General features: G+C 39.0%; 1 protein-coding gene across 2 annotated transcripts; it reads left to right on the top strand.

Moving 5' to 3' along the window:
• Positions 1-3,901: 3,901 nt before the first annotated feature.
• On the top strand, positions 3,902-24,252 carry znf507 (zinc finger protein 507). 2 transcript variants are annotated; one of them, XM_063882357.1, is made up of 7 exons: positions 3,902-3,994; positions 6,541-8,787; positions 11,208-11,325; positions 11,408-11,516; positions 18,890-18,994; positions 21,021-21,155; positions 22,445-24,252. In XM_063882357.1, the coding sequence occupies exons 2-7, from the start codon at positions 6,544-6,546 to the stop codon at positions 22,827-22,829; spliced, it is 3,096 nt and encodes a 1,031-aa protein (XP_063738427.1). In that variant the 5' UTR covers positions 3,902-3,994; positions 6,541-6,543; the 3' UTR covers positions 22,830-24,252. The 2 variants fall into 2 exon arrangements, with proteins under 2 accessions (XP_063738427.1, XP_063738428.1); XM_063882358.1 differs by having other exon boundaries at positions 3,910-3,990.
• The last annotated feature ends 364 nt before the right edge of the window (positions 24,253-24,616 follow it).

Genomic DNA, 24,616 nt, shown 5'->3' with positions numbered 1-24,616 from the left:
ATTCAAAAACCAGAAGGTCACTACTGCCACCCTGTGGTGATCTCTGGAAGATATGGAGCATATGGAGAGAACATACTGTAAACAGCTGAAGATAAAGATGTTAAGTCGAGGAGGAACTGTATCACCTGTATCACCAAATAACATAAGTTGGTGTTTTTCTTCTAAAATGATTCATGTTTCATTTAAACTGATCATTTTGGAATCATTACAGTAAGTTTGAGAGTTACTTTTTTGCCTATTTGTCCAATCTGGTGTGAAAATTACATTTGAACAAGACATTCACAACAGAGCAATAAAACATTTACAAACAATACATTTACAATCAACCAGTTTAAACATTTGTGTGCTTCTGCATATTAGCCGAAGATTAAGCATTATTCTTTGGTAAAGAATTTTTTCTGTGTGATAGGTTTGTTAAAAGTAAAATAAAGACCTTTTCCAAACATTACAGCACAGTTGAGGCACAAATATGAACCTGAAAATGAGCAGAATATGTCCTCTTCAACCTCCTTTCATGTGCCTTTGTCCTCAGACATATGGGCCACTGAGACACACATTTTCCTCCAGCTAAAAGTTAAATACAAACACATAATAAAGATATAAAACCTTCACCGTTGCTTTCTTTTCCCCACATTTCCTGATTTCAAACTGCAGTGTGTCCTTTTCTTTCCCTCATTCACATTCAATCAATCCCACCTCAGTGCTGCAGTTGGAAAAAAAATAATAAACCCTGAAATAATAGCTTAAACTGAAGTATTACTTTAATACTTCAATAGAAATAACCTGGTTCCAACATTTTGAAAGGAGCAGGCTGAGTTGCCCGAGGCTGCGCTGTAATGTGTGAGTGAGAGTTTATGGGCTGTCACTTCAGATTAGAGAACAGCCTCAGTGTGCCTCTGACGGAGAGGCAGCAGAGCTAATAGGAGGTGGAAGGGATTAGAGTTCATAAAAATCACACATACTAATGGACATAGCCAACAATGAGAGATGTCATTTTGAGCACAGGCTTGTTTTACCACCAATTGGGCCTGAATTACATTTTGTGTGTGTGTGTGTGTGTGTGTGTGTGTATGTGTGTGTGTGTGTGTGTGTGTGTGTGTGTGTGTGTCTGTCTGTCTGTCTGTCTGTCTGTCTGTCTGTCTGTCTGTCTGTCTGTCTGTCTGTCTGTCTGTGTGTATGTGTTCACATTCACACAACAACACACTGATAATTGGGGGACGCACCAAATTGGAAAAGGTGATTCTTTTTGAGTCGGTCTACATCCCGTGATGTAGCTAGTGGTGCATGGAAACAGGTGAAAGACTATAGACATTATAACATATTTTAAAGATATCAAAATTATATCAGTTAGGCCTTTGGGGTAAAAAAATGGGGGAAATATGGAGGTCTAAGCCTTCCCTCATCATTGTGTTTCTTGTTGCTGGCTATGAAGTCTTCGTGTTGTTGTTTTATAATTCATATAAATAAAAGGGCAACTCGACCCATTTCACATACAATGATTGATCTGAAACAGGGGTAATTGTTCCTTGGTTCGGGAAACAAAAATATATGAACAGACAAATTTATAACAAGCTGGGTAAAGGCCTTAATAGTGGGGGAGGGGTAAACCAAAGGCCCAGACCAGGGCAGGATATTCGACACATCTCTAAGCGGTTCACCAATCATAACAGAGCCGGCCAGCTAACCTATCAGAGCAGACTGGGGTCTGGTTTCAGACAGAGGGTAAAAAGAGGTGCTGTAGCACAGGCAGTATGAGAAAAAATAAAGAGCTTTTTGAACAATAATCAGAATCAGAATCAAGTTTATTGCCAGGTACGTTCACACATACAACAAATTTGATTTGGTGTCTGGTGGTGCGAACATAAACAATCTAAGAAAACAAGTTGCAACAGTAGGTAAAAAATACAAAGATAAAAAAATAAGTATTTTTAAGAAACTATTTAGAATTAAAAAAAAAAAAAGCTAAAGACAAATGTATGCACCGATTAACATTTAAATATACAAATAAATGTAACTATACAAAAAACCTTAGTGCAAGAATGTGCATTAACATCATAGTTGAGCATTAACATGGCTCTCAGTATTCAGATGTGTAATGCATACACTTGTCGCAGTGGAGGCACAAAATACAAATATGAACCTGAAAATGAGCAGAATATGCCCTCTTTAAGGTTAATCATTTGCAAGAGAGAGACAAAAGGCTCAAACTCAACAGAACTTTGATCCACAATATCGGGCCATATTAGTTATTGTCATAATTAAGGAATTTATTCAAGTTGGGTATCTGTCATTGATGAATATCACCTTAATGGGTCTTTTAGTTTTTTTCGAACATTCCATTCTACAGATACAACTGTAGATCTGCTCTGAATCAAATAGGGACGCTACTATAAGCGTGTCAATTGAAACATTTTTATATTTATAGGCATATTTATCTTTCATTTATAACTCAACTTGTATTTTTAGTCCTCAATTGGAGATAAGTTCATTTGAGAATCGCCATATGGCTTGATGTTGCCATGTGCTTTGGGAACTGCTAAGAAAACTTAGTATGACATTGAATTGCATACTTCATGTTGACATTTTAGGCCTATTGAGCCATGATAATTAGACTCTTATCTGGTAGGATAATCTGATGAATGTCCCTTGTGGGTATCAACACATTATTATGAAGGATCTCTGAGGAAAGTGTGCAAATAAAGTATTCTTCTCTTACACAACACTTAATAACAAGTGTGGACGTTCTGCTCCTCTTTATCCTCCTCCCGTAACTACAAATGCAGTCTCCCTTGTGTCACTGGGTGGCAGTATTAGACAAAAGGTTATAAAGAAAATTTAGTACATGGCATACAGAGGCCTTTACACCTGTAATGCACTAGTGATTACTATACATTCACAACCCATTACAGATTAATTAATAAACCCACATGTCTTTTAGTCACAATATACTGTTGTCTACTTCCTGTTACAACTTTCCTTTCTGAACGAGGAAATATGTGAACTTACATAAGCACTGAACATTGATCATAAAATAGTTAATGTTTGTAAGACTGTTAATGATCAGCTAAATAAGAATATGTCTCTGCTTCCTGTTGGCTTCTTGGCTGGCTTCATGTATTACAGTAATTTAACTTGCCCTGCTCTTACTGTACATTTTCAGCCCAATCACAACTTTAAAACTGCCAAATTCAATAAAACGTACCCAAAGCATAACCTCCCAAGAAAATCGTTCATACACCATAGATTACACATCATGTTTTGCTGGTTTCTTTTTTTTATTCTGGAGTTCCAATAGGTTTTAAAAATAATTAGCCTATATAACTTTAGACATCACATGAGATAGCAAGTAGGCCTAAGTGGGCTACCAGCAGCTCTTTTTCCCAAATTCCATTGCAGTGATGAGATATGCTCTTCTTTGGGTCCTTCCTCGACATTTGATTCACCATTAGCTTGCATTTTCCCACTTTTGTTGCTTTGCATGTGCATTTTAAATTTAATTTCATCTTGTCAAAACAAGTGAGACAGTGATATCAAGATATTAGGGTCTTATTTGTAATTATTACATTTATCACTGAAGTTATCTACACAATGTAATGTCTTACTTAGAGAAATGCTCCTTGATTATTATAATCCTGATTTATTATATTTTAAAAATCTGAATGATAATTGATAACTGTCTGTGTATACATTGTAGTGATGTCTAATGTTGTTGTTATTTGCGCTGTCTGTGGGATAATAATTTCGTAAATGCAATAATTTCCGCGTTGGAAAATCCGATGCAGTGTTTTACAAGCAGCACCTGAAAGTAGCATCAGGCAACCTGTCATTCAACGATCCGCGTTAGTCACCTGACCAAACTCTAGGTCACGTGACTGATATTCCATCCTCGCCATTTTGCAATGTGGGAGAAAGGGAGGCCACTTTTTATGGCTGACGAATAAAACAAAGCAGTTTTATGTGTTAAGGACAAAGAGCGTCGAGCCTTTCCGTGTCAGTGAGTATATCTTTATTAAAAACACAGCCACGCACTTCTGGGTCACACATTAACCGAAAACACAGTTAAAATGCCCTTGTAAATGTGTGTGTTGGTGCTAGCACTGTGTGTGGACTCGTGTGCCTGTGTGTGTGTGTGTGTGTGTGTGTGTGTGTGTGTGTGTGTGTGTGTGTGTGTGTGTGTGTGTGTGTGTGTGTGTGTGTGTGTGTGTGTGTGTGTTGAGGCTATGAAGCTAACTGTGAAGCTAATAGTGTTTCCTGTTTACTAAATGTCTTTTTTCATGTTGATCTGGCTTTAGTCTCGTAGCAGCTTTAGCATGTCAGCTAACAGTAGCCAGTACATTTAGCCTAGTTGCTGCTCGGGGTTTCTGTAGGAGCTGTGCTCATTCTACAGGGGACTGAGAGTGGATGAAATATTTTTAGATTCTGACATAACAGCTGCTCATTTGAAACCGGTTGAACCACATGAGAGTCCATGGAGGCTAAACTGTCTTCAGGCACATCCAACCCAACTCAAAGTCAAGCAAATGAACCACAGAAGGCCTAGCTTTTATCCTTAAGTGACAAACTTTCTTATCTGGCTATAACTTGTTCATTTAGTAGGTTTTAGATGCTTTGATAAGAGCATTTCCAATACAAGTTCATTATTTGTACTATTCAGAGGTGGAAAAAGTACAGATATTGTACTTAACTAAAATTGAAATACACCTAAGTGTAGGAATACTCTGTTACAAGTAAAAGTCCTGTATTAATGAAATGTTTTCATTATAATAATCATGTATTTATTTGTTTATCAAGCTTGTAAATGTGGATATTTTTATTTCTGCGGGGCAGCATGTGAATGTAATCATTAAAAAAGTAAAAGTTACTAAAGGTACTAGGCCTACGTAAAAGTACAATATTTACCTCTGAATTGTAGTGGAATAGAATTACAATTTAGCATAAAATGGAAATACTTAAGTACCACATTATTGTAGTTCTTGAATACATGTACTTAGTTACTTTAATCCACTGGAACTATGAATTATTCTTGGATATATTGTGTTATTACACCGGGTCAGTTTCTGTGTAGCTTCACTCTCATAATTGTGAATGAAGCTGGTTTCTAGCCATCAACACTTGCATGTGGTTACCCTTCCCTGAATATGTATCCTACTGTTTTGATGAGGTCATACAGAAGCAGAAGTAGGAGAAAGAGGAAGGCAGTTTGTGGTTTTAGAAAGTGAGAAGGAGGGAAGTTTTGGATTCACAGATACTGGGAATTTAACCACAGGAGTTGTGACACTTTTCCCCAAGCTGAGATGTAAACAGATGCACATGTTTGCAAGGCTGCGTGATGACAGGGTTTATCTTAAAATAGTTAGGCTATCACGCTTATCAAGTCTTTTGGGTTACTTCCCTTTTCTAAACAGACAACTCCCTCACTTAATACTATAACAAAGAAAAACAACTTTCTAAAATATTCTTCAACATCCTGATAGTTTTATTAACTGTGTTCTCTCCACAGACCTAATAGAAAGGTCAATACTAGGCATAGATAGTCATTGTCAAACTCTTGCTAGATTTTGAATTGCATTAGTTTCATTGTATGAAACTTTTAATTCAAAGAGCTCCACTGACTTTGACATATAAAGTGTGTAACATGAAATCACATGATCAGTTCTCATGCACATTACCAAGCATACAGTTCACTAACATGCAACATGTCTTTGCAAACCTTCCTCACTATTTCATCAGCCTGGCCTTAGGGTGCAGACAGCAACATGACACGTTTTACTTAAATTCCTTTTAAAATGTTGCAACACACATTAGTGTACGTTGTGGTAGAAGCAGAACAGAAACTTAGTCAATGTTTGTCTTGTTTGAATGTAAAATAAGTTTTCAAAAGTCAACATGACTACATGAATTTAAAAACTCTTGTTGATTTTCAAAGTTAAGATAAAGGTTGACAAAATTAAAGGTTAAAATATGAAAACGGAGCCAAAGCATTTTATTAAATGACTGTTAAGTCATTATAACACATGGTCCCAAAGTGTTATTGTATGTAGCTTCTAGATATGCATGTCAATATAAAACATTATTAAATGAATCCATAAGAAAACATGTACCTTTTCCACTAACCATAATTAAAATGATACTAATAATTATTGAAGTTATCAAACATCAACACCTATTTCAATTTCAAAGCTTGCATAGTTTTTTAAAATTTATTGTAAACTGCTCAAATGGAAAGTATACGATATGAAGATGTCGCTAAGACAAACTTTAAGAAGCATTTTCCTTTTTTGTAGGATTTAATTACATACTTAAACAAAAACTATTTATGTAAAATAGACAGGTAATAGTATAAAGTCATTTGGATAATTTGGTCCACATTTCCCATTATCTTAAAACTAATTGTAATTGTTTGTGTGAGTTGAAGTGTCCCCCAGATGTTGTATTTTTAAATATCTGTATATAAAATAGTAGTAATCAGTTTAAATCCATTGCTTAATCTGTAACACCAAGCAGTTAACAACGTCATGTCTCTCCCCTGCTGTCTGCCAGGTCATGGAGGAGGTCAGCAATGTAGCTGTACTTATCACACACTCCTCCACCGCCACCTGTTCCTCCTCTGCTCCGTCAGCACTGGGATCTCTCTCCCCGCTCGTCACCCAGCATGCTGTGGAGGAAGACGCCTCCCACAGTCTTCAGCAGAAACGAGCGGCAGATTCTCTCATCCAGGTCATCGAGAAGCTCAGCAAGATCGTGGAGAAGCGGCCCCAGCGTCGCTGCACCATTGCGGGACAGAAAAGAGGGGGAGGAGGTGACGAGGTGACGAGAGGGAGCAGAGGAGGCTCACCCTTGAAGAAAGTCAAGAGGAACTGTAAGGGGCAGGAAGAAGAGGTGCAAATAGAAGGTGACAGTAACAACAACATCACCGGGACGGAGGCATCGAGCAACCCCAGCGGTGGCGACCTCAAGCGAACGGTGACCTGCTATCAGTGCAGCCTCTGCCCCTACCTCTCCCAGACACTGCCCATGCTGAAAGAGCACCTGAAGCATCACAACGAGCAGCACAGCGACCTCATCCTCATGTGCTCCGAGTGTCGCTTCACCTCCAGAGACCAGGGGCAGCTGGAGGCCCACGTCAGGCTGCACTTCGACAACGGAGGCAACCTGACGAGCAATTTGTCCGACACCTCCAGTGAGGGCAAGGAGGAGGTTTCAAGAACGCAGGATGGGGACTGGACTGAGAGCAGCCCATTGGACGGTTCAAAGGAGCTCCCGCAGAAGAAGAAGTGGTACAGCTTCGAGGAGTACGGGCTGTACCGCTGCCTGATCTGCAGCTATGTTTGCAGCCAGCAGAGGATGCTCAAGACCCACGCCTGGAAGCACGCCGGCTTGGTGGACTGCTCTTACCCCATCTTCGAGGATGAAGACGGCAACACGGCGAGGAAGGAAGCCCAGCATGCACCTGCAACCAGAGAGGAAATAGTCGTTCTTTCTCCAGGTCTTCAAGATAAAAGCCTCCAAAAGTTGCCCGCTGCCTTCAAGCTCCAGCTCTGCATGCCAATGAACGCCGAGAACAAACACGACGCGTTGAGTCATCCGGTTTCTGATCTGAAAGAAAGTTTAAAAACGGAAGAGGAGGAAAGCGTGTACCCTATCAAAGAGGAGCCCATGGTAGAGGTGCAGGTGACGACGGAGGCCGACGCCGAGGTGGAGATCGACAGTCACCACGGCGGCGCATTCGTCACGGACAGCTTACTGTCATCGGCGCAAAAGATCATCAACAGCAGTCCCAACAGCGCCGGACACATCAACGTGATCGTGGAGCGCCTTCCTTCAGCTGAGGATTCCGTCATGGCGACTAACCCGCTTCTTCTCAGCCAGCACGTGGACAGGGAGAAGAACTCATCGGATGAGAAGGAGGAGCACGGACATGTTGGAGCAAAGGTGGAATTAGTGTCTAGCTGCATTCTGGGTCCTGAAAGCCAACCTTTAGTAGCTGATATTAAACCGTCTGTGGGCAGTGAGTCTGCACGGGATGAAAACATTCCCCCAGCCGGTCGAAAGAGGACGCATTCTGAGTCCCTGCGCCTGCACTCTCTGGCGGCTGAGGTCCTGATAGCTATGCCTATGAGGACCAATGAGCTCCCCACCTCCAGCACAAAGGTAAGTCTTAAGACCAGCACCACCGAGGCACAGAGCCCCAACCAGAAACGGGTAGAGGTGACATCATCCAGGACTTCTGACGCGGAGACCACCGCAGCTCTGTTGGACTTAGAGCTTCACGGCGAGGCCAGAGAAGAAGATTTGTGCCTGGATGAGGGAGACGAGGAGGGACCTGCCACTAAAGCGGGAATCAGCCTGTCATTGCTCACCGTCATCGAGAGACTCCGAGAACGCTCGGACCAGAACGCCTCCGACGAGGACATCTTGAAAGAGCTTCAGGACAACGCGCAGTTCAACAACATAGCCGTGGACAGCGTGGTGACGGGAAACGGAGCGGGGAGCTACATGTGTAGCATCCCAGGGATGGACGGGTTGGTTGCAAATTCTGATGGGGGGCTGGTGGACTACATCCCTGGGAGTGATAGGCCGTACAGGTGCCGCCTGTGCCGCTACAGCAGCGGCAACAAGGGTTACATCAAGCAGCACCTCCGGGTGCACAGGCAGAGAGAGCCCTATCAGTGCCCCATCTGCGAGCACATCGCCTCCGACAGTAAGGACCTGGAGAGCCACATGATCCATCACTGCAAGACCAGGATGTACCAGTGCAAGCAGTGCCCTGATGCCTTCCACTACAAGGTGAGGAGACGCTCACACACACAGCTTTTTATCCTTAGATTATTCAGTAGTGTATTTAATGTTCAGAGTTTGGGAATCCATTGAGGAAGTTGGGGTTTTCGTCTTAACTTCCCAGTTTTCTTAATGGTGGTGGAATAGACAGGGAGGCCATCTCCTGTATCGAGACAAGCCCCAGAAAAATGAAGAGACCACTCCAAATTGTTCTTAAATCTTTATCTCTAAGCCAGCCATTCCAGTGTCTTTTGAATTCCAACACAGATAAATGTTGTCAGTAGATTATAAAATACAATTAAAAATCCTTTGACTCAAAGACAAACCTATAAATAATAAAACAAGAGAAACTGATAATGCTGAAGTGGTCTTTTAATTTTTCCCAGTGCTGTATATTTTAAATAAAAGACTGGCAGTCAATCCATTTGTTGCAATTGTTTACACCAGGGGTGTCCAAACGACGGCAGGGGGGTTAACTGCGGTCCATTTTGATTGGCCCTCAGCAAATTCAAAAAGTATGATGGAATATGCCCCCCACCTGATCTTGTGCTTTTTTTCTATTGTACCTCTCAAATATATATGTAAACATTTGTTACACAGTTGTATTCATGTGTGAATAAGCCCACTTTTCATTCGATTCAAGTTGATAACATGTTCTAACAAATCTTAGTTGATAAGAAAGTGCCCAATTGCTAATTAAATCATCATATTCGAAGAACAATCATAATTTACCTACATTTGATTGATTTTGCTAACTAATAACTTAATTTACGAGGCAAAAAACTTCATCTCTAGTGAGGGGCCCAGACCTTAGTATGTTTTTCTGTATGTGGCCCTCAGTGAAAAAAGTTTGGACACCCCTGGTTTACACAGTCCTACAGTGAGCCTGAGAAAAACAATCTACAGTTTTTATATTTAGTGATTTCCGGTTTTCTTGGTCACTTTTAATAAGTTTGTGGCTTTTGGTTGAGGAGAGAGTCATGGGCAAGGGGCCACTTTGAATGTCAAATATATCGCACTGATTTTCTACCAGGAGTAATGGGCAGATGCCAGGTGGAACAATGATATGCAAACTAAATGTATAAAGGTTCTTCTTTGGCACGTGCCACATCATTCCACCAGGTGCGCTGTAGCTTTCATTAGATGGACAAATCATCAAACACTTTTTGAGAACTCTTCCTCCTTGGTAATAATCCTCCGATAAAGAACGTAATCATTCGTTGAAGCCTTATCGCATGCATTCATAACGGTGGGTTTTTATATGGTCGTTAATTAACACTTGTTACTACACTTTCTGATGAATCAGGCCACCGTTTCTGATTGGAAGCGAAGGTCACTGTATTTTAAAAATGTTTTCACACAAATGATTTTCCTCCAACAGCTGCGTTCATGTGTTGGTAGATAAACGTGCACCTGCGTACATGTGGAGGCCGAGGTTTGCATGTGTGTGCATTTCTACGTCCTCTTGCAATAATGTTATATCTGCTAGGCGACTTTGGTTTTATTTCTCTGCAAAGATAAGTTAAATTACCAGAGTCTGCGCTTCGGTTTGATGATATGGGTAAAGGAGAGAAATATTGATCTCGTTGCTATCCAAGGAATCCAATTCCCTGCCGCAGCACAGATTATTAATCATTCAACAAGTTCATCCCATCATCCAACCGCTCTGGGAGTTAGACTGAGAAAGTTTTTGATCAAAGAATAAAAACAGACTAGTAACACGTGCACAATGCATCGCTGAAGATCACTAGCCGTCACTACATTTTCACGTTTCAGATATTTTGTTGAGGAGGAATGGGTGATATAGAGAACATTGTAATGCAACTTTATTATAGGTTCAACTGTTAATGTTTTCAGATAAATGTATTGGATCTTTGAGATTTTTAAATCTGTTGGATAAAAATAAATGCAAAAATGCAATAAATGTTTTTTTAAACATTTTTTCTTTATGTAAATATCTGTATTTTATTATGTTTTTATTGCACATTCTATAACTTTTTTTGATTATGTATATTTCTGTTATTTTGTATTTTTAATATATTTTATTGGCTATTTTACTTTAACTTTTCCTCTTTGTATAAATATCTTTATTCTTTCATTTATTTTATATTTCTATTACATTACTTTTATTTAATTTCATTCTAAAGTGGAGCAACTGTCACTAACATAAATAAATGGTGTGGTCAGGGAAAGACCACACGATGTCTCATTTTTTATAATTATTATTATTATAATATTGGTACATATTACCCAGCCGTATGAGGAATATTCCAAGTTCAATCAATGGGTAAACCATTCTGAACTATCATGTTTAAAAAATATATATTTGTACTTGTCTAAAAGTAAGCAGCCTCATAAGTTTGCAGTTAACTTCATTGCTACATGAACTGTCCTTTCTTATGCTGTGTGTGTTTGTTTTCCTCACCCAGAGTCAGTTAAGGAGCCATGAGAGGGAGCAGCACAGCTTCAGTGGGGACATGTCCGGCCTCACACCCGTCACTGAAACTGTCTCCATGGTGGATGACGCTGAGCGGGTCACAGACGACGGTAAGATGTGTTTTCATGGCCTCAATGTGTTCAGATGGAAAAAAATTGTAACAAGATATTTAAATGAATTGTCCTCTTACAGAAGGTGGTGTGCAGAAGATGTATAAGTGTGATGTGTGCGACTACACCAGCTCCACCTATGTCGGCGTGAGGAACCACCGTCGGATTCATAACTCTGACAAGCCTTATCGGTGAGTTGAAAAAAATGCACCATCAGCTAAATGCAAGTAATACAAAACATCTATGTACATTTGGCTAGTGCTCCAACACATTGTACATGATATGCTAAGGGGCAGGACTTATCCGACACACCTCCATGCGGTCGCCCAATCACAACAGATCCGGCCAGCTAACCAATCAGAGCCGACTGGGCTCTGGTTTCAGACAGAGGGTTAAAGGAGGTGCTACGGCACAGGCAGGATGAGAAAAATAAAGAGCTTTTTGAACATTAAAGCATGGAGACATGTCACTGTAGAGACACAAAATACAAATATGAACCTGAAAATGAGCAGAATATTTCCTCTTTGAAATGTATTTGTATTTACTTCATCACAGTTCTGGCTGTGATGCATATGAAATAATGACCTATTGTGCCACCTCCTGGTCACTGGCCGGTACAACAATATAAGGTCCTATACGGCTAGGGCACAACAGCCAAATTGTAACAGATTTGACATCAATCTTAATCTTGAGGTGGCACCTTTTTAATTGTGGTGTTGAGACATGTCTTACTCTATTTATATCTTTATGACCAGCCCAATTAAATATGCATAGAGGGGGGATTGGCAGGATTTACGGTGACACTGTATTTTAATGTCAGTTTATTTTCTCGGCCAAGCTTTTAATTAAACCTTCAGTATTGTAGGACGTCAATTCCTGTGTCCAAAAGGCTTGTGTACCCCTTTTCCACTGGAAATTACTTTGGCTTAGTTTCGTGCTCGAGTGGTTCGGAGTCGGTTGGTGGTGTGGGCACTTTTGCTACTGTAACGACTTTCTATTCTTTGCCGTACTTGCATGAACAGATATTGTTTAGGCTAATTACGCCCCAGCCTCTGATGTACAAGACTTTTGGATTTTGGTGCGGGTCGAGAAGATAGTTGGTTTGCTAGTTTAACCAGTTTTCTAGGTTGAAAGCTAACACCGCTGCATTGGAAACACAAAAAAGGGTTCAATTACCAGTTCCGAACCAGCCCTGTAATCACCTTGATGGAAAAGGTTTATCATGACACAAAAACACAAGTACGGACAAGAACACACATTGAAAAGCCACTGCCCACCCTCTGTAACACTAATTAGACTAATGAACCTCAATTTGAAATCAATGGCGACACCCAGGTGGAGCAGCGTTCCTTATTTAGAGCCAATCTGACTTTAAACCCGATACCAGAAAATGTAGACAATAATATGTAGTAAAAACCATCTGGAATCAATTCAGAGAGAGTTCATGGCAAGACAGCATACCTCTGTTAAATATTACGCATCAAATAGCTCCGCATTCCATGAATGTTTTACCCTTTGCTTATCAAAAGCAGCGAGGGGAAAGGAGAATATGTTGCCTTTCGAATTTGGAGAATCTGTGCGTTTGAATATCTTGGAACTGGTTTGAAATTGAAGCTGCCATCAGAAATCCATCCCAGAGTTGAGTCATGCGTACACAGCTGTTTATATGCAGATTCTGTGTGTGTGTGTGTGTGTGTGTGTGTGTGTAAGAGAAATAAGACCATGTTAATTATTAAGTACGCATGTAAGAAGAACATGAACATTATAAATGATGGATCAAGTGCTCACACTCCATGATTTTCAGTTTTTCAACTGGAGTAAAGCATATATGGGAGTTTTTTTCAATATTAGTTGATATTTTGTGATTTGAAATGGGTCTTCATGGTCTCTCAATGTTTCAAAACGTCCTAAATGTTACAGGAGAGACTTTAAAAATACAATTCATTCTTATCTGTGTTATTTAACAATATGCTTAAGCCCTGGGCTCCATTCTTTGTTCAATAAGACATACTACTGTTATTTTCATATTTATGGTCATATTAAAATCTGCAGTTGGCTTTAGTTCCAACAGACTGAAGTTTTGACCTTGTGTGACTTCTATTCTTTCCTGCTTAAAAAGTTAAACATTTTTGAGTTTTACAAAACCCCAAAAAGTGTTTTTTCATTCATTCTCTGATTTATTGCTCAATATGTTAATGATATTTGCGGAAATTACACGTGACATTTAGCTATAAGGACGGCACGTTAATGATGAAGACATTATTTTGTGTTTTCAGCGGGGCTGATTGCATATTTTTTGGGCCCTGATTGGATTTTTTAATCTGTTGCAAATGAGTTATGAACTTTACATACGTCTGTGTTAATTATTTGGCGCACATTACCCTGCCTCTTTAGACCACGTGTTTCTGTCCTGTTTTTTTCTCTTCAGCATATTAGAAGTACATTTAATATGTGGTTAAAAATGTTGGCACTACCTTTAAGTGATTTCCGAGTTCCTGTTGGTTCCTGTGAAGTTAGTGAATAATGCATTTTTATATTTAAGCTCCTCTTTAACCAGACGAAGATAACCAAATTGTGTGTCAGTCAGTGTCTGAGCTGCTCTGGTCATTTCAGAAATGTCCACTAGATGGCAGTACACACCTGCTGCTGCTGAGCCCAGCACAGAGCTTCCTGTAGACTCAGACACACTCTGACCCTATTCAAAACCCACCCAAACACTGTCTGTGACAGAGTGAACTCCTCTCAATGTTATCAGTAACCCATTGTCAAAATAGGAAAGTAATGTAACCTGATTTCTTTCCGATTATTCTGAATTACCTCAATGATTAGCTATGCTTGAAACTCAGACTGAGGTAAGATCTGTGAAGTGTTTTAATGTGTAAGAATGTCTTCCAGTTGAAAGGTTAAAAAAAAAAATCCTGTTGTTGGGGTCAGGTCATTTCGATGTACAGTTTTAAGACCTTTGAAATCTCATATGAGCTCTCATCCCTCTGTTTGCTGTTCTCACTGTAAACATCGCGTCACAATTAAAGCAGTTTTATCAAAAACATAAGTAGCCTAATAACCAGGTGGGGTGTGATAAGTGAGGAACAAACGGTGAAGGGCAGAAAGTTTGATGCACATTTGATCCTCTTAAATAACTTGTGATCACAACAGGAACAGTTTGCAGAGCTGCCATTGGTTCATATAAGTCCAGCCGTGCGTCATGCCTCTTTTAAACATCACTGTTGCCGGAAATACAATCCTCAGTTATAGCTCCTCCAGAGAGGCTCCTCGATGTGCATTTATTGAAATTAGATGTCCTTGAACATGGCACGCGGAAATCAATTTCCGGGTCACTACCGGAGGACCGAGGAGGCAAAAATTGAGAAAGGAGAAAGGGCTAATAATTTATTTTCCTGTTGGAGACTCCCACTCTCCACTTATTGGTTTGGGACCCTCTACTTCAGAGTGAAAGTGAGTAAGTGGAGGTTTGGGTACCAGATTGGAGTCGGCCTCTTTCACTCACTGCTTTTCTCCCTCCAACTCTTGTTAGCACTCCCCCTTTGTGTCAGCTGGGTGTTTGTGTGTAACAGGGTGCTGTCGCAGGTGCTATAAGGTCACATTCACATACAAAAATACACACACACACATAACAGGCTTTCTTCCTCCTCTGGAAAAAGGGTCACATGGCATCTATTTGCTAATTTCAACTAAAGAGTAGAAGTAGTGTTACAAATAGTTGAGTGATTGAGATATAAATATTTGTAAGTATATTATTATGTGCATTCAAATAGAAAATAAATCAAGAGGATGTCAGTGCCATGGCTCAAACACAGCGATATGTATTTAATGTGTAATAGTTGTCATTCTCTAAATGTTAACATGTAAAGATTCTCTTTCTGCCATTTTGAAAGTGAAGTGTAAGAATCTGTCATTTCTAACATTACCTTGGAGACTCTTCTAGTAATACTGTATTGTAGACCAACACATCTGCAATGTATTGATGTGGAAAGAAAGGTAAGCACTTCCTATGAGGTCAATGTCTATGGTGTATTATAGATATACTTATAATGCATCATAATCTGCTTAATACCCTGTATAATCATAGTAATAAGCAAACTAATGCTTTAGTTTAAAACAATAACAGCATTTTATGACATAAAAGGTCACCGTAGGATGGTATTTTTCAATGGATTTTATAATATTGTAGAAAATAAACTTTGGCTAACACACGTTTATGATACTTATACATTTTATTCAGCAGGATAATTTCCACTTTTGTAATAGTTTCAAGTGTTAATTCAATTATCAGAAGTAAAAAACTGCATTTAGGCTATAAACTAACTACATAAACAGCCGCATTGCTACACGTCACCACCGCTAAGCTAAAGGTGGCTAATTGTTCAGAGGAGTCGAGTCGTCTCATTTAGCAACTACTGTTTTTAGAACACATACAGTAATCTACGGTGGTGTATTGCTATCACACTAAAAAAATAAATAAGGCTCAGTATCAAGTAATTACGTGAAAGTTTCTTGTTATAACAAGATCTTTTTCACGTTTAAACAAGATAAGTATCATGTTATTACATGAAAATATCATGTTATTTCAAGATATGATATTTTCACGTTTTTACAAGATATGTATCATGTTATTACATGAAATTATCACGTTATTTTGTGATGAGCTTTTATCACGTTATTTCATGATATTTCACGTTATAACGTGAAAACATGGCTTTACTTTGATACACAGCCAAGCCAGTCTACTAGCCTGCTTCCCTTTCACTTGAATGTCCAATCTGTAGCGTTTAGGCCTACTTGAGAATGGCTGAAAATGTGGATTCTCCACATTTTCAGCCATTCTCAAGTAGGAAATAAAAGCATATATTATCAGAAACATCCATCTCGGGCAATTCGGTTGCGCGTCGGGCCGTTTTACTTCCTTTATAGGCTATTTCTTTGAAGCGAACGCTGTTTCGTCCATGTCATTATCTTGAAATAACATGATATTGTCATGTTATAACGTCAAAATGTCAGTATCATGAAATAACGTGATAATTTCATGTAATAACATGATACTTATCTTGTAAAAACGTGAAAATATCATATCTTGAAATAACATGATATTTTCACGTTATAACGTGAAAATATAATTATCATGAAATAACGTGATAATTTCATGTAATAACATGATACTTATCTTGTTTAAACGTGAAAAAGATCTTGTTATAACAAGAAACTTTCACGTAATTACTTGATACTGTTTCTAGATTCATACAGTAATCCGACGTTGACTGAGTGTGTCGATTGAATGTTGTAGCCGTAATATTTCATAAGCTTGTATTAATCACAGACTGCTAAACAAAAACATGTTTATAAAACAGTTGACTTACAGACGAGGGAGTGCGGAAGTGCTAACATGCTAACTAATTTCCAGGTGTAGAACTCATTCCAGCAACACTATTGCGTTGTATAAGGTAAATAAAAGGGCTACTGTTCCACATCCTACCTAGTTGTAAAAAACCTCATATTAAGTCTATAAGTCAGCACTACACAACACAGAACTACACAAAATGTGGCACTGTCTTAGGACTACTGCACGTTATTTACAAGAAGTGTTTACCACAGCTCTCTGGTGTATAAGTTTTCCAGGGTTATGCACTGGTGCTGCGCAGTATGTCTTGTAAACTGATTAAGTTGTTGTCAGCATATGAGCTTGTGTATGCCAGTATGTATAACATTTTAATTGTAATATTCATTGTCTTTGTTAGCACTTGAAATGTTAATCTCATAACAATAGGACACCCCACTCTGGACTAATTTACAAAGCTTAATATTTGTTATTCACAGCAAAGAGTGCAGAAATGTGCGATATGATTATGTTCCACTGCTCTGAAGCGCCATTGGTATTCCTTCCTCTCCACCGCGGAAATCAAATGCCAAAACATTTCCATTTAAAGTGTCCACTGTGCTGTGTAACTGTGCTGTAAAAATGCCAGAAACTTTGCTCTTCTGGGCGAGAGACAAACTTTCAAAATCTGCCCGGTAAGAATCATAAGCTATCACTCCCTTAATGCATTAAGATGTAAAAAGAGGGTTTCACATTCCACTGAAAAGATGTTTGACACAGTTTTAGACATTTTATAATAACTGCAAGGGATCAGGGAATACTGCATTGATGTTTCTAACCGACTGGCCGCAAACATTTTACATTTTAGTTACAATCCTACATTAAATATCCCCCAAATATGAGAACAGTGGCTCTGATGTAATGATAGTTAACTGTGAATGTTTTGCGGAACACATCTCACACTTGACCACCGCCATCTTGGCTACTTAACTTCAATTGCTGTTACTCTGTTAAACACAGAACTATACACTGTTATACACTTGGGTATCTTTCACTATTTCACAAACCTAGCATTATAGGTGTATCAAAAAGGAGCCGCTCTACATTGAATTGGGTTAAAAGAGCAGATTGTAATGATTCAGTAACCCAAACGTTTGGTGCTAGCTAGCTAGCCAGCCGAGGATAGGGCAGCCATTTGCCATTTAAGACAACGCTACAGTTCGGAATTCACACACTGCCCACGTGTTCACATTTTACATGAAATAACATTTGTACTTAACCAGATAGAAATGTAATAAACCAAAACAGATGTAAAGAACTTGGCCAATAATGTAATAAACCCTGGTGACTTTAATAATTATATTTGTACCGATAGTGTAATACCTTTCAGTTGGGTGATGTATCTTATTATCATGATTTGTTTCCCTTGTAATAGCAATCAAGTTATTACTTTATTCTATTTGTTCAAAGTTTCAATTATGTGCCACATTAATGACATTTCCAGGACATTGCATTATTGTGGGCTAAAGCCATCAAACATAAATGTATTTTTATTAAGGTAGAAGCAATTTTCTTGTATTTCAAATTATTCACAGTACAATGTTGTTGAAAATACTGACAGTGTGGAATCTCACATGCTTAAAAATAACATTATAAAAAGGTTAAAGTAGTTAAACATGACATATTTATGTTTTTAATAATAATCCAGTTTATTTATAGAGCGCTTTTCTAAAAACTCAGACACTTTACAGAGGTACAATTCATAAAAACATAATTCAAATCAATTTTAAATTAGCGAAGGTATTGCATGGTCCTTTTTAGTCTAAAAGAGAAAAAGAAACATTGTACAATCACTCTAAAGTGCTCTAAGACTGTTTGCAATTATTTATTTAATCCTTCTCAGTTAATAAATGCATCTTTTATTATTCCAACCCCAGTAAATCCCTCATGATTAAGTGCAACTGTTTTTGCAAGTGGCCGTGAGTGAGTTCTCTGCAGACCTTGCACATTATTTGTCTGGAAGCAACTAAAAGAGCCACTCTTCCAACCGAAACAGCCAAAGTGCAACAAAGCAGAAAACATTTGGGTCTGTTGTTTTCCTTTTGGATCTATTGTTTTCATTTAAGTGGCATTCCTCCCGCCTTGCCGTAAATCCCTTCTCTCCCCTCCAGGCTACGAGTGTAAAGAAGCAAAAACATGACCTCCATGTTCTCTCATCCCTCCTTCCTCCAGGTGCTGTAGCTGTGATTTCGCCACCACCAACATGAACAGTCTGAAGAGCCACATGAGGAGGCACCCTCAGGAGCACCAGGCCGTGCAGCTGCTGGAGCAGTACAGGTGAGAAAAACTCACCACACCGAGGCGTGATAAGAACCTCTGCAGGACTTAAGAGTTGGGAATGAAGAACTGTACCCGGCTGAAGGAAGTTGAGGCTATCAGAGTCTCTGCGGGGCTCCAGCTGTGTGTGAGCACTGGCGGGTGGAGAAAGTGAATAAATACTCTCTCCGTCATCCTTCAAATGTTCCTTGACCAAAGCCCTGAATGTTCACTTCACTAAAACACTCATCAATACCTGCAGGTCTAGAAAGCCTGTCTGCATTAGAGAAGATATTATTATTCAGTACTGCACTCATGAAGTAAGGAGAGTCGAGAGAGTGTTTTAAAGTGAGCAAAATTGAAGCAGTAAGTCCAGACTTACAGGTGACTGTGAATAAATGGAGCCTCGACAGAACTGCAGTTCCTAAATCAGCCACTTGAGGCTATCGTAATGGACACCAAGCCCCCAGGAAGTGTGCCAGATGTTGAAGCAATTTTTTGTAGTAGCCAAAAGGCAGAGTTACAACTTCCATCAAGTCATTGGGCCCAAAAATACCAAGAGATGTCTGTTAATCAGCTTTAAAGTTGTAAAATGTGCTAAAAACTGAATCCAGAGTTATCTAATTTATTAAATATTAATTTGACTAAGCTGAGAGTGGGAGACTGGAGGCGAGGCTTCAGGAAATTGCAAGTGTGGGCCCAGATACCGGTACTTCTGCTCTTGAGTCAGCCCATTTTGGCTCCATGCACCACTGAGAAACTTTCCTGAGAATGGACAGGGTCCTGCCTCAAACGCTGTGTCCAATTCCCATATACGTCCATGCCTCCTGTGAGTAAGCTTCAATGGAAGTGCCCAAAACTGCAGTTCCTCAATCAGCCACTCGAGGCTATCCCCATAGACACCGCCCCCCCCCATGTAGAAATCCCAAGAGATTAACATGTGTATCTCCTGGTACAAAAAATGATTTAGGTCTTTTGCTGATTGCCTGCCTCATGACAGCTGTATGGGAGTAATTGCTTGGATATAATTCACTCCATTAAGTTAAATTAAGTTTTATAGTTATGAATAATTGAAGCACCACTATCAATTCATCTCTTTGCCCCTTTCTGGATTAGCTGGGAGCATGGCCAGAGCCGCTTACTTTTAGTTTCACAAAGGCTCTTAAAATCCCATAGTTGATGTCAGAGACAGCATCCATATATCCTGAAGACACAGGGGAATACGTAGCTCTCTTTAAAGGTGCAGTTTGTAGAATTTAGTGGCATCTAGCAGAAAGGTCCCAAACCGCAACCCACTGTATACCCCAGCTCTGTTTTAACTTAAGAGAAATTCAACAATATTTGGTTTATCCAATCTTGTTCAAAAGTCTAAATGTTTTGCCTGAAAAGAATATTGCTAATATTATAAGAGCCATTTAAAATTTAAAATACTTTTTTTTTAATAGAAATGTAGATTTTAAATGCCATGAAATCAGTGTCACCTGGTCAGGAAAGCTCCTCACCAGGTGTGACGTGTACTGACGTTATTTAATAAAATGCCAGCAGGGCAAGGAAAACACATTTCATTCACTATAATATTTGTACAATAAAAGGAGCCCTGTTATTTTAAGCTTTAAATATGAAGCCCCGAAATCAACAAACGTTTGGTTTTCAGCGGCAACTGTAGTTGCCCAACAAGAGCTGAAGAAACAGCAACAGATGAGCATATTTCCAAATGTAAAAGGCCCTCTCTAGATCCATGGTTCAGTATGTCATGGCTGGGCTACTGTAGAAGTGAGGTGGCTCAACAAAAGCCTTTTTTCTGAGCTACCAAAAGCAACACATTTTTGGGGTTTGTGACGATTATATACTTACAATTTAGTCTAATTACTCCACTCGTGTACAGTTAATCCTATTTCCTCCCTCCACTCGTTGCCTCTCTGTCGAGCAGTGTCCCGTGTGGCGTCTGGATGAGTTCTCTTCCTAGAGAGTGGAAGGATTAATGTATCAGGATGCCGATTAAATAAAATCTGGCTCTGTGGCTCACTCTCTCTCCCCTCTGTTCCAGGTGCTCCCTGTGTGGCTATGTGTGCAGTCACCCCCCGTCCCTCAAATCCCACATGTGGAAGCACGCCGGAGACCAGAACTATAACTACGAGCAGGTCAACAAAGCCATCAACGAGGCCATCTCCCAGAGCAGCCGGTAAACAGCTCCAGTCATCTCTCTGTGACTCAGCAAATATCTGCTCTGCCCGTGCATCATGAGTCCTGGAAACACTTCCCAATGTGCAGGGCTTCAGACGTGCTGAATACAACTTCAGCTGCAGTATGCAATATTTTCTAAGTATTATAGGTCAGTCCGCCAGGTGTATAAATATAACACTTAATTTGTGAGCCTTTGATAAAAGCAAATAGCTGGGTTTGGTATACACTTTCACCATCAAGCCCTAACTATTCTTTATTTAGTTTTGCATTAATGCATTGAGATTGTTTTAAGGTGCAGGAGTCTTTTTTCATTAATTCAATGAATGCTTAAAGTTAATTTAACACTAATGATATACAGTGAAGGAAATCATTATTTTATATAATATTTGATCCCCTGCCGAGTTAGTTCGCCCAATTACAAAGAACTGAACAGTATACTTTTAATGGCAGGCTTATTTTAACAGTGAGAGACAGAATAGCAAAAAGAAAATCCAGAAATGTAAAAAAAAAGATATGTTGATTTGCGTTTAATTGTGGGAAATAAGTATTTGAACTCTGGCTCCCACGGAGCGGTTAAATAAGTCCTCTTGCTTTCAGAAAATACTCCTGATGTCAACTCTTTACCTGGATAAAAGACACCTGTCCACAGTCAATAATCGGCATGGGATCAAATTCTTATTTCCTTCACTGTACATTAGTTGGCCATTTTACCCCAGTAAGTGGTTTCCCTCTGTGTTCACAACTTCATGTTGTGGAAGTTATACTCTGACACCCATAATAATAGTACAAAAATAAATTAAATTACCGTCATTTCATATTTCATATTTCATAATTGGAAAAACTTATATTTTCTTGGTTTTCTATTTTTGTACAGCATGTATTCATTTCATTGTTTAATCATACATTTGTCGCTATTATTTCTCGCTGATGTTCTTATATTTAGTAAGCATCCATACATCATCATGATGTTTTTTTGGATCACAAAGTTAAGTTAAATAACTTTTAAAAATATAATCTTAATGATGTAGTGATCATTTATAAGGCACCCTTTAAAAATGTGTTTGGCATAAATAGCCGTAACTGTCATCCGTCACTCTGCCTCAGAGGGATAATAGATTATTGGCAGTAAGTGACTTTTTTATTTATCCAGCAGATGTCAACAAAACTAAAATGGGGGTGTGCGTTTATAAAATGTTCTTTCATTAGCCAGAAAAGTCCTTAAAGTGAGAGGTACAGCCGTCGGTTAATCTCTCTCCCTCTGTTGTTGTTGATTCCTCATTCCCTCAGAGCTCCCCAGAAGCTGTCGGCGGTGGTGGAGTCAGCAACGGAGCGCCCTGCGGGGGCCCCACCCACAAAGGCCCCAGTGGAAGCAGCAGCAAGCCTGGCGGTAGACAGCTCAGCTAACCTGCCTACATCCACCACAGACCCCTCACAGTTACCGGGTGAAGCCCTGAGCCCCCAGAGAAAGGACTCCGCTGTGCTGCAGCAGCGCACCGGTCAGGGCCCCGGCTCCGGGATGGAGTACTGCATGCTCCTGTTCTGCTGCTGCATCTGCGGCTTTGAGTCCACCAGCAAGGAGCGGCTGATGGAACACATGAAGGAGCATGAGGGCGACATTATCAGCATCATCCTCAACAAGGAGCAGCAGCAGCAAGCACAGGCAGCCGAGTGACAGCTGCCCCCCCCCGCCACCCTCCCAAATTCTCTTTATAATAACACTGACCCTCAACTGCTGCCCTCTGAAGTATTTCATGTTTCCTTACCTCGAGGTGGAAAACCTTTCACGTCTACTGTTCCACAGAATTGTACGGAGGAGGATTAGTGCCACATGACAAAAAAATATTGGGACGTGACCAAAGGAAAATACATTTGGAGCCCTGACTTTATATCAACATTTTGAGAAGGTCAGAATCCTGAGACGGAACTCAAAGTGTTATTTTACTTTTGGTCACATTCTAAAAACAAACGCCTCACGTGGCACGAATTGTCTTCCGTAGGTTTTGTCATTTCTCAGAATGAAATTATTCTCCGAGTGAAACATCCTTTTTAAAAAGGGATTTCATAAAAATGATAACAATTTTTCTACGCCGTTTTGGACATTAAGATGTCTGTAGGGAAGAGATTTAAATTTCAAGGGAAGCCCGAGCTCTAACCAAGTTTATTTTTCAACGTACAGGGAAAAGATCATACCTCACAGAACCATATGACCCCTCACCAGAAATAGGAAAAAACAATTTCCAGTCTATTTCGTATATTGACCGTAAGGCAGCTCTTTTATTGCTTTTGTAATATTTAATGTATTTGAACTGACTCGGTGAGGAGGCACAAACTGACCATGTCTAACGGAGGCATTTATCGCAGCTCACATAGGATTCAATATTTATCACTTTATTTTTATGCATGTTTCTGTTATGCCAATTCTAAAGAGGCAAATGTTAATTATTATATTTGTTTTTTTTGTAGAATGACTGTAATTGAACTTGTCTGATCATATATATTATTTGTATTATATTTCTATAGTGGATAAAGGTAACGTTGTCGAAGAAAAGTGGAAGTATGGCAACCCCTTTTAATATTTCACCTGCAATTAATTGAAGATATCTGTAGAAACATTTTGACATGTCACAAATATATTTTCACATGTAGATATTACATTACAACACGTCAAAACAGATGTACAGATATCTTTCATTTAATATTCTCAGTAGTCCCCTTAATACTAGTAAGAATATTAATGACTGATATGTCTCAAATATTATTCCACATTTACAGGATTATAAAATGTAATTTTACATTTTAAATATTAACTTAACATTTTGATTATGTAATACAAATTACACAATTGTTTCTATCTGTACATGGGTACAATTTTTGATATCCAAATTACAATTCTGATTATAAAAAGATAAAGTGCTCCTTTTAGGATTTCTACAGTTTTAATTTGCATATCCTAAATGCAATTCTTATTATGAAGATGTTGAAAATTCAATGATTCATTCTAGAATTTAAGATATTTAGAAAAATATATATATATTTTATCCAACAATTATATATATATATATATATATATAATTGTTGGATAAAATATATATATATATATATATATATATTTTATCCAACAATTATATATATATATATATATATGTGTCTACAATATCCATTTCCAAATGTGACAATGTTGTTGTTTATCAATATTAACATATTCTGTTTGAATGGAAGTCAAGGGTAAACTAATTACAAATGACCGATAGCTATAATAAACATTTCCCTCTATTGAGAAATATGTTGTCAATAATTAATATTTTGACTACTGACACATTAATTGTAGTTATTCTTAATTAGATTTGCTTGTAGTTGAGAAACACTAGATATGTTGTCCTGTAATTCTAACACTTTAAAAAGCATCCGTTAGCTGCAATGTCCGTTGCAGCTATTTATAAATGTTAAAAGGGTTTGCCA

The sequence above is a fragment of the Eleginops maclovinus genome, chromosome 4, assembly GCF_036324505.1.
Source record: "Eleginops maclovinus isolate JMC-PN-2008 ecotype Puerto Natales chromosome 4, JC_Emac_rtc_rv5, whole genome shotgun sequence".
NCBI lineage: Eukaryota > Metazoa > Chordata > Actinopteri > Perciformes > Eleginopidae > Eleginops > Eleginops maclovinus.
Note: the sequence above shows the minus strand (reverse complement) of the source record. Positions and strands in the feature narration are given on the sequence as shown.